This window comes from Anneissia japonica, unplaced genomic scaffold, assembly GCF_011630105.1.
Source record: "Anneissia japonica isolate Jap-2015-1 unplaced genomic scaffold, ASM1163010v1 scaffold585_len4108843_cov191, whole genome shotgun sequence".
In the NCBI taxonomy this organism is placed as follows: domain Eukaryota; kingdom Metazoa; phylum Echinodermata; class Crinoidea; order Comatulida; family Comatulidae; genus Anneissia; species Anneissia japonica.
Window position 1 is genome coordinate 3,692,154 of NW_022716829.1, and position 11,109 is coordinate 3,703,262.

The 11,109-nt window shown below is 34.8% G+C and overlaps 1 protein-coding gene across 1 annotated transcript; it reads right to left on the bottom strand.

Annotated features, from left to right (window-relative positions):
- Positions 1–17: 17 nt before the first annotated feature.
- Positions 18–8,099, bottom strand: LOC117109933 (alcohol dehydrogenase class-3-like). Its single transcript, XM_033252422.1, has 10 exons — positions 7,974–8,099; positions 6,451–6,552; positions 5,701–5,930; positions 4,734–4,866; positions 4,206–4,292; positions 2,955–3,084; positions 2,035–2,165; positions 1,650–1,785; positions 1,187–1,325; positions 18–468 (listed from the first exon to the last, which is right to left on the bottom strand). Exons 1-10 carry the CDS (start codon positions 7,992–7,994, stop codon positions 444–446), a joined length of 1,134 nt encoding a protein of 377 aa, XP_033108313.1. The 5' UTR covers positions 7,995–8,099; the 3' UTR covers positions 18–443.
- Positions 8,100–11,109: the final 3,010 nt, after the last annotated feature.

The following is an 11,109-nucleotide window of genomic DNA, read 5'->3' on the forward strand; positions in this document are numbered from 1 at the left end:
TATCAAACAAGACAACATTTTGTATCCGCTATCTTTTATTTCAGTATGTAACCGCGTATGAGCATTTTGATAATTTCATAGAGACCTCGTATTTACTATAAAAGCCCACTACCATTTCCAGTTTATGGAATGAAAATATTTGTCTGTTAATTTGTGAAGGAGATACAACAATAGTATACAATATTTTTTCTAATAATATGCATATCCAGTATTGTTAACTTACAGGGATTAATATTATATAATGAGGTGTAAATAAATCAAAGACAGAGTTCTGTACCTTTTTGGCTTTTATTTTAGTTTCTTTTTGTATGCTTCATCATCTTCCTTAGGACGGAGCTTTTAAAAAATGTTCAATACCTAATATAAGCTATTTGAATAATATATCGGCGCTCTTAAAAAATGATGGTTATCCATTGGTCCAAATGTCTTCTCTTTTCTTGACATCAGAAATTGATGATTGCACGGACACTGGAAAGAAAGCAAAAACAAATATGTAGTGTATAAATCAAGCACATTCTTGGCATTGTGTTGAAGTGAACTCCACTTACCATAGTATCAAATGAGCATGCACGAATATACTGTATCTAATTGAAGAGTATATGAAAATAATTGTAGAACTGTTTCATCAGTAATAAGCCAAGCACAATTTGATGTAAACTGCGCACGACGGACAGGATTCTATGAGCAACGGATCGTTTTTAACATTCATTAACTCTTGTCATTGTGTTGAAGTGAACTCCACTTACCATATGATCAAATGAGCATGCACAAATATATCTAATTGAAGAGTATATGAAAATAATTGTAGAACTGTTTCATCAGTAATAAGCCAAGCACAATTTGATGTAAACTGCGCACAATGGTTGTCGACCGACGGGATTCTATCAGCAGCCGATTGTTTTTAATGACTGCCACCGACGATAAGAGAACGGAGTTAGATTCGTCGTGCTACGGTCGTACAAAACAGTAAGTGCCCGGCTTTACTGCGAGATTTCGTCGAATGTTATATATGAAAATTATGGAGCAAAAAAGCCTTTCAACATCTACGTAGTAGAGCTGTTTTTGGTAGTGAAACTATAGCATTGTGTTATAGCATTATTACTATAATACCTCCATGATTATAATCCTTAGCAATTATTGTTTACACCACCTTTGACCTAGTGACAGTTTGTGTAAATAAACTCACCTTTCACCAGCATGCATAAGGTCAAAGGCCTCATTGATCTTTTCCAGAGACATTTCGTGTGATACAAATTCATCAACTTTGACTGTACCAGCCATGTAGTCGGTTACTAACTTAGGAACACTATCCCGACTCTTCCAACCTATCAAAAATTATATATTTAATTTAGAGTAACAAACTTAATGAAAGTAACAAGCTCTGCCCTGTCCCATCCCAGTAGATCTTTTCTCAAATCCCCGCCCATTAGATATTGTTGCCAAGGTTGCACAAAACCACAGCTAAACGTGTGTGGAACATGCACATATTCCTTGCCCTGCTCAACATTAATTTACATATAATAAATCACCTATATTACATGCATAGGATATTAACTTTGGCTGTACATCATTGCAAATTATAACTAAATTTTTGCCGGTTTCATATTATTCAAAATAGTTTTAGTAGTCACTTTTGCATGAAATCTTACCCCCAAAAGCAGTTCCCTTCCATGTACGGCCTGTGACCAGTTGGAATGGTCTTGTGGCAATCTCTTGTCCCGCTCCAGCAACTCCAATGATGGTGGACACGCCCCAACCTTTATGGCAAGCCTCCAATGCCTCTCTCTTTAAATTGAGAAAAACTATACATTATTCATTATAAGATTATTAGTAAAGTAACTGATTTTGTGCCAAATTCTTTACTTGATGTTTTTTTCATATTGGTATGAAGGGGAAACTAACTGACAGTGGCAGTGCCCTCCCAGAAAATTGTTTTTGACTTGCCCCTCATTTCCTCCCCCACCCACCACCTAGATTTCAGACGCTTGTGTTGCCACTACAAACCCATTATTTAAATAAACTGAAATGTCTTACCATGGTCTTTACATTCCCAATGCATTCAAAAGTAAAGTCTGGACCTCCGTCCGTCATGGCAATCAGATGCGGAACGGTACCTGTATCCAGACTCTTTGGGTTCACAAAGTCCGTAGCCCCAAATTCACGAGCTGTGATGAGAATAAAAACACACTTTTCAAAGATTCAACATTAGTAATACAAAATTTGGAAAATACTACAAAAGGTGGACAAAAAGACTTGGTGAAAGTACACCTATGCTACAGTAGTTTAACCCGCAAAATGTAAAAAAACAAACACGATTTCATAAACATTACAAATAGTAAATTAAAAAATAAAAATTGTACACATAATCATTATAAAACAATGAAGCAAATAATGAAAGGAACATAATATAACAAAATTTGAATATAAATACGATAGAAATGTAACACACTAGTAAAACAAAATAATAATAATTAATTTAGGGTCGTTCACAATTATCAGAATTTTCACAAGTGTACAAACAGTACTCTTTTTCGGTACCCCCCTCCCCTCTGAAAGTGTACAAAAAATGTAGATTTTGCAAAACTATTTTCCATTTTTTTGAAAAGTCAACTAAAGCACTGTACTTGGTTGCTTAAAAATGAATATTATATCCATGGTTACATTATAATTTTACCATTATTTACATATTGCATGTTATTTTGAATCAACATTTTTATGCTATGATGATATTCCACAGAGAAATCAATTCAACATCTCCGCCTCGGCTGCTCTGCTAATGTTTCTGTTGAGTTCTTTCCAGCCTGGCCTGCTTTTGCCGTTTTCTAATGCGTTTAATTCCCTTGTGTTCTTGAGTAATGTGTGATATAGAGATGTTGACTGACTGAGATTTTTCAGTTTTGTGAGGTCATTATGTAAAGTGATCAGTAATGTAGGCATATAAATAAATTTCTTACCCAACTTCTCCTTCTTGGGATTAATGTCAATTGCGATGATTTTGGAAGCTTTAGCAGTCTTGCATCCCATGATAACTGCCATCCCAACAGCACCAATTCCCCACACTGCACAGATAGACCCTTCTTCAACCTGAAAAAGTACCATATTTACAATATTAACACAGAGGATAGCAGTTAAAATGCTGAAACTTTTGACTCTTAATATTTTATTGACAATACAGTATTAAAAACTCATTGATTTCTTTTCAGATCTTGAAGTTTTATAATAATATTCATAATCTTGTTTACTAGTATTTGCATGTTTATGTAGATGCAAGTGGAGCAGACAGTGCGATCGCACACAACTAAATTGTATTAAGAAAAATAATAGTATCGTATTGTTGCTGCGAAGCAGCCAATTCATATTCTTGATAGCAATTTAACCTCTGAAAGGTCATTGTTTGTCCAAAAAAAAAGTTTCCTTCTTTCGTTCTGCCGGGTAAAATCAATTACTTTAGGCGACGTTTGTAGACTAACCTACTCATACCAACGTCCGCATGTCGCGACGCTGGAGTATTACTATTCAGCGTTTTACTATATTTCTAGGTTTCCTATTTCTACGTTTAATCGGCCCATGTCTCAGCCACAATATTTTGAGGCCAATATTATTTACGAACCCAATTAAACTTATTTACTAGCCTATTTCAACGTGCTATTTATTACATTTAGGCGACACTTGTTGTAGACTGGCATACACAGTGTTTTCGGAAATAAATACCATTTTATACACATGCGCAGATCGATTCGCCAGCAGCGAGTCGCCAGCAGCGAGATGTCACTGCAGCAAAACACTATTGTACACGGTACCAACGCTGTTCTAATATAGACAATGGGTCGTGTCTCATATTATTTGTTATATTTTTATTATTGGTTATTTTCACTTGACTCGCATAAATAATTTTGTTCGAAGAACATTTATATGCAGTTGTACTTCGCAGCACTTCACTTGCAATTTGCAATTTCTAGTTGATATGAATTACTGCTAAGATTTGTAAGGTACGAGAGTGTAATTTCCCAGCATGTAGAGGTCCATGCTCTCAAACTTTTTGTCATGTTGGGGCTGAGGTGGTGTGGACTCTTGCACACTCCATACTGCCAAATCCTGAAGAATCTACCTCAGATAGCAAATGTTGATTTCCTGGCAGACGGGTAGAAAGATATAATTCAAATAAAGCATACAGAGGTAGAGAGAGTGCATGTTATACTACGTACCTTAGCAGTATTGAGAGCAGCACCATAGCCAGTCGATATGCCACATCCAAGCAAACACACCTTATTAAGAGGTGCTGTCTCATCGACCTATAATCAATTATAATTTTAGTTTAATATTTTGTAAAAAAAAAACAATAATTATGTTGATCAGTTCTGTTGTCAACGAAATTACAGTATATTACTTAATTTTTAGACAGAAGGACCAGTAATATGCTAATAGAAATCACTTTTATTTTCTAGTCCATCTAATTGTTTTTCTTTTTTGTTGATGTTTCCTTTTTCTTTGTCTCTCTTGTTCATCTTATTTGTTTCTTTTATTTAAACTTCTTCTGGACATCTGCTGAAAGCCCATAGAGACCTAATATTTTGTGCTATATAAGTCTATTACCTATTCCAGCCAGCAATCCTTTTCATAAGACAATGAAGCAAGCTACATAAATTAAGTCTAATTAACTTAATTACAAATATACTTTGCAAACAAATGTCATTCAATCTTTTCAGGAAAAAATGTTTATAAAGGGAAATTACTTTAGCAACAGAAATCTCAGCAACAACGGTGTATTCACAGAAGGTGGAGCACCCCATGAAATGGTAGACAGTTTTACCGTTACAGGTGAAACGAGATGTGCCGTCAGGCATCACTCCTTTTCCTTGGGTGGATCTAGACAGAAAGTAAAAAATATTTATACAGAACTGATTAAATAATAATGTAAATATACAATGGTTAAATGGTTCAATTGAAAAGTATTTATTCCCAAATCAAATAATGTAATACAGGTGGGCAAGTCAAAGACATTTATCAGATAAAATTTGACAGTGTTCTAAGAGCTTTACTCATAAGAAAAAGCATGATGTTCTAATTGTGGGATTTGGAGTGGACCATGATTTAACGCAGGGGTGAGCATAAAAATTGGTGAATTATTGATTTAACACTGAGGGCCACACCCAAACTTTGATGTTTCCAGTGTGCTTTAAAAAACCTTTACGCACTGCTTTAATACCACTTTATTCTCAGTTTTAATATTACTTTTTACAGATGATCGGTGTCAGGCCATATAAGACAAGAAGGGGTGTTCTAGCCAAAGATATTTGGAGGGCCGAACACATAGGGATTTTAAATTTATTTTCGCAGGCGGCAACAAAATCACTGTCAGGCCGCATGTGGCCTGCAGGCTGCACTTTGCCCACCTGTGACTTAAGGGACAAGGTTACAGTCTCTTTAGGCACTGGCCTTCAAAATCATAATTCTCTTTGTTTCATTAGGTACGGTATTCCTAGAATTGATCTGTTACCAGCATAATTACAAAATGCATGTTTTTATAAAAGCATACAGTATTAGTTAACTGCTGAATATTTACATATAAATTTTGTTGGGTTAGATTCCATGTTATAAATAATATTTTTCGACCTCGAAATTTGTGTTTCCCTAATAACTTTAATAGTAATTATGGTAATAAATAAAAATCAAATATTCTGACTGCTTTTATAAGTCTACCTGATTTTACTGCAGAGATTGGTTTTGGGGCTCTTACAAAACTTGCAATCACGGCATTGTGGGATATACAGAGGTATCACATGATCTCCCGGTGCTACACTTGTCACACCCTCGCCGACACTCTCTACAATTCCGCCACCTTCATGTCCAAGGATGCAAGGGAAGAGGCCTTCGCTGTCTTGTCCACTTAATGTGTATGCATCAGTATGACAAACACCAGTGGCGTTAAGCTAGTGAATAGAAAAAGATCAATACTATAAATTATATTGAATGTGATATGCCCGTATTTGGGAGAAATATAACATCATCATGCCCATATATGGGCACATAACACGTATGTCTCAAAATTTGTCAGTGTGGATTTATCATCAAATAATAAAAATATCTGTCATGGATGGGTTAATTTTGTATTATTAATAATTGAATTATTAAATCACAATTTAGCTGACACTAGTTTCATTCTTGTGCATGTTTGCCAAATATAAATCAAGAGTATAGAATACAGTGATGTTAAAAATAAATCTATTGATAAATTTAAAATGCTATCTTTACAACAGAATAAAAAATACATTGACTCCAATATTACATTATAAAAGCTCCTAACTTCTTGTTGACTTTCTATTTCTGCTGGCACCTTAATTATTTTTTCCCTTTTATTACTTATGATTTTTAATACATTTGAATAGTAATATTGCGACAGATGTTAGGCCTAGCCTGTTTATACGCTAGATCGTGTTTCACTAAACCCACCTTGATTCTAACTTCGCCTGCTTTTGGAGGCGCAACCTCAACTGTTTCAATGCTCAGAGGTTTTTTGGGTTCCCAGCTCACAGCTGCTTTGCAAGTAATTACCTGAAAAAACAGACATAGATTAGTATCCTAATAGGTATACATAACAACTTTATTAGTACTCCACCCAATGCTGTAGCCAGCTATTGGGACAGTCCCACACAATTTTTCTATTGGGTCCACAAAGAATAGGTTCACATTTCAAAAATGGGTCAAGATTTTTCATATTTTGTGTAAAATGCATCAACTTTTAAGAAAAATGGGTCCAGATTTCTCATATTTAGCGTAAAATAGGTTATTTTTTAAGAAATGGGTCCAGATTATTCATATTTTTGTGTAAAATGGGACAAATTTTCAGAAAATGGGTCCACATTATTTTAATTTACACGTAAATTGTGTCCACCCTGATATTGTCCCACACTGTTTGAAAATCCTGGCTACGGCATTAACTCCACCCTAACCCTAACCTTAACCACAGCTTAACAAGGACAATACATTTTAGAAATTCTTTTAAACCAAATTCAGCCCATATCTACAACTCCAAGGTCAATAGATATACGAGTGTAACTTATTAATTTTTGATATCTTAATCCTTAATTGTTTTTTTTAAATATAATCTTAATGATGTAAAATTTTAAACTTGTAAATATAATATATAGTATTAATAAAATTTTTAATTATAATACATAAAAAGCAGTAATTAATTTCTGTACATATAATATTTATAGTCATATTATTGTGCAATTATTATTAAGACGTATAACATAAACTTAAATACTGTAAAAATAAATTTCATTATTAATGCAACAATTATATTAATGAGAATTACTAAAAATTCATATTTGTACATAATCATTTTTATAGAATAAATCATTTATATTTTTATTGTTATCATGCAATTAAGTAACAATTTACTTCTATATAGCCTAATTAACTTAATAGTGATTTTTTTTTTTTTTTTAATGGATGTTGTGCTTGTGCCTTTTTTGTTTAAAATTGTAAATGTATGGTATGCCAGTTCAAATTACATTTCTGTTTTTATATGAATAGAAGACAATAAAGAATTATTGAGATATTGAGCTCCAGTTAAGATTAGGATACTGGAGTACTAAGTAAAGTTCTAGCGCCCATAAAATATCCGGTATAGCCTAGAGCGACACGACCCTTACTTCTTAGGCTACAATACTAGTAGTACTACTACTACCACTAGTCCCCTAGGGCTTAGGGCTAGGTCAGGCTTAAAAATACACTTCTTTTTTGATTGAGCAAGACTTTATTGGGTAGGTAGTCCTAGGCCTAGGTCCGACTCCTAGTACTAGCCTAGGCCTAGGGGTATTCGGCCTAGGACAGGTAGGCCTAGGCCCTAGTCAGATAATGCACACCTTCTAAAATGGCTGAACATCTTTTTTCTATAGCACACAGATTTTTTTAAAAGAAGAAAGACTTTACTTTTAACTCAGAAACTAATTTAATTGTGTATTTACCTTTCCAGTAGTATCTGCCATTGTTACAAAAACAAACTTCAGTTATGGCGTTGTGGACGGCCAGACGGCGACGATGCAGCAGCAGCAGCAGCAAAAGACCCTGGATGCTGATGTGTGAGAACGGCGGCATGGTAAAGTGACTTCAGATTAACTATTATATTATTCATGTAATAAGCATATGTATTATTACTTATTTAATCATATAAATATCATTACATTTTTGACTAATACTATATATTTATCATTGTTATTTTTAACAATTAAGTCTTTTTATATTAAATTATTTCGGTTTCGTTTTATCATAATTGTAGTACTTTTGTGAGAACAATTTGTCGTGATAGAGGGCGACATATCAAAATTCAAGTACATCAAGGCACAAACGCTGTGTAAATTATTTATTATTGTTATTATTAATAACTTAATGTACAGTATTCATACAATTTTCTCTTTTTTTATGTTAGCAATAATAAATTATTTTAATTGCACGCCTTCTTATTGTCTAGAAGTTGTTTCAAAGCAATAGAATAGGCAAACCTACATTAATATATTGTATATTAATTGTATTATATATTGTATATTAATTTAACTGTTGTTTTATACTTATGTTTGCCTTGTTATTTAATCTGTATGTATATTTTGTGTATTCTTAGCTCTATAATACAAATTTCCTGTACTATGTTGTATATGACAATAAATGGAATCTTGAATTTTTAATCTTGAACCTTTTTCATACAAGTGAACACAAACAGCCATAACAATTGTACACGCATTTTGACATGCGAATCTACAGCATCAACACATGGATTACTTGAAATAACAAATGAATTTAGGTCTATACATAAGCCTAATCTATGTATGGATCTCATTACTGGTTTCGATAATTATTATTGTTTTCATTGATTTGTCGGTAAAGCTCATGATGACTCCTGTAGCGTTAAAGAATTAATTGAAATAAACCTGTTTAGTTGGCATTCAAGCGAAAATGTTTTTAATCAAACATAACAATAAATAAATCTATGTATGAATATTCGACATAGAGAACAAAAATGCAAAGTCAAATTGTAAATATTTTTTAACAATATCGATTAGGTCTAGGCTACATTTACAATTTAAAACCAATACGTTATGGGACGATTTCCAAAACCTAGATATAACACATTCGCTTACGTCAGATTTTATTCCCATCATTCCAATTTCTAGTTCTTACAGGCCAGTGACGTACCTAAGAGTCATGAAATGGTGGAATTGATGGGGGAAGGGGAGGGGTGCGTGAAGGGAATGGGGGTGTGCGTGAAGGTGAAGTCGGATGATCGATGATTATGTGAGGCGCTAGCTCGCAAGATAAGGTGAATTGAGGTGATTTTTAACACTGTTTGACAGTGATTTAATTTGATAGACTGGGGGCGCAAGTATTTTTGATGGAGGGGGGGGGTGGTGGACGTAGAGATATGCCAGTGCTTACAGCGCAAGTGCAAACAGCTTGTATTTTAACAGCCGCTATATACTGTAACTGTATATAATGTATATTTTTTTTATAATTGCCAGGGGCGGATTAAAAAAAAAAATAAGAAAATTATATTTAAATTCTGAGTATACGTTGTGCCTGTCCATGAAATGTTGTTCTTTCGATTAGGCCTATGCCTGAAATTAACACAACGCTACGACAACGTATGCAACGTGACTTATTCAGAAATTACGTTATAACGTATTTATTGTCTCCGAACCTTTTGCGCATCAAACTGCAACGTTATAATGTTATTATAATGTAACATATTAGCTGGGCTGTATTTAAAATTCTTGGATCTGACACTAATTTCCACTCAATCTGAAATATTTGAAAAATATTAATTTTTGATGTCTGTATTGTCCATTGCACGAGCTTGCTTTTCGTTCATTGACTGAATTAGTCGTACAGCTTCCAATTCCATGTTCATCGTATTATCTCGAATGTCGCCCTCTCTGCTCACATGCGCAAAGCCAAAGATCTTATAAACACAAGATAGCGTTCTCCGCGATTTACGTGTAACAAATAGAAGCGTCGGTCAAGGTTCAAAAGTTTCCCATTTAGCAAGAGGGCGCCATTCATGCGCTATTGCCGAAGAGAAAAAGTAATAAGTTTTGGAAGAGGGCGTCCTATCTGTTGCCATGGATCTGAGATGGTTCCTGTTCTACTGTTCACAGGCGGTGTACTGTATGGTCAGATCAGAGCGGTCAAGGGTCAAAAGTTTCCAATTTAGCAAGAGGGCGCCATTCATGCCTTATTACAGAATTTGCACGCGTAAATCCCGGAGAACGCTATCTTGTGTTTATAAGATCTTTGGCAAAGCTTGCTTGCTGTGCGCATTTTTTTTTTTCGTAGGTAAGATTGCTTAAATATGAATTTTTCATCATAATGTTTCTTATACACTGTATTTTGCGCATGTGCTACTTTCTGTCTGTGTCAACTCATGGTCAGCCTGCTGTTTGATATCGCTATTTAGCGGGACGTAGTTTTCAGATCTTGTATGGGCCTTGTATTTGAATAAATGCAAAAATAAAACCAGTGATGGAATTGACTCAGTTGATTCTGAATTTCAATACATTAGTCTAATGTATGTATTAATCTAATGCATTTACTATCAGGAACACATTACGTGATGACAAACATCAGACAGAAAGAGGTGGAAGAGCTTAGAAGAAGGGTAGGCACTGTATGTTCAACCACCTCCTCGAAGTGAAAACCATGACTTCGCTCGATGCTCATATGAATAATGATAGATAGCAGTGGCTGGTCTAGGGGGAGTGAATAGGGTGGCTAGCCTAGAGTTACTAAGCCACCCCCTCCCTCCTCCCTTCCACTTGGTTACCGTAATAAACAAATGATCACTCGTCTTGTGTTTGTGTGTGTGTGTATTTCTCATGAATACATTACGTGTAGAAGGCTACCCTGTAATTTAAGCTTTTCAGATGCCATTTCCGAAAACAAAATATGAAATGGGAGGAGGATTATTCCCCCTTCCAAAACTACACCACCTCCCCCCTCCCATTTCGGTGCTTTGCACCTCGCATTATCCACTCCCCTGGGGCGGATCCAGAGATGTCCAAAAGGGTGGGGGCGAAATTTGGGCCGATCGAGACAACAATGTCCTACGGGGTC

Coding starts and splice junctions, on each gene's coding strand:
- LOC117109933 (XM_033252422.1), bottom strand. CDS start 7,994: ATGGCAGATACTACTGGAAAG. Junction 4,867..5,700: donor AATCTCTGCAGTAAAATCAG/GTAGACTTATAA, acceptor CTTTCTGTCTAG/ATCCACCCAAGGAAAAGGAG. Junction 3,085..4,205: donor CTGCTCTCAATACTGCTAAG/GTACGTAGTATA, acceptor GTACTTTTTCAG/GTTGAAGAAGGGTCTATCTG.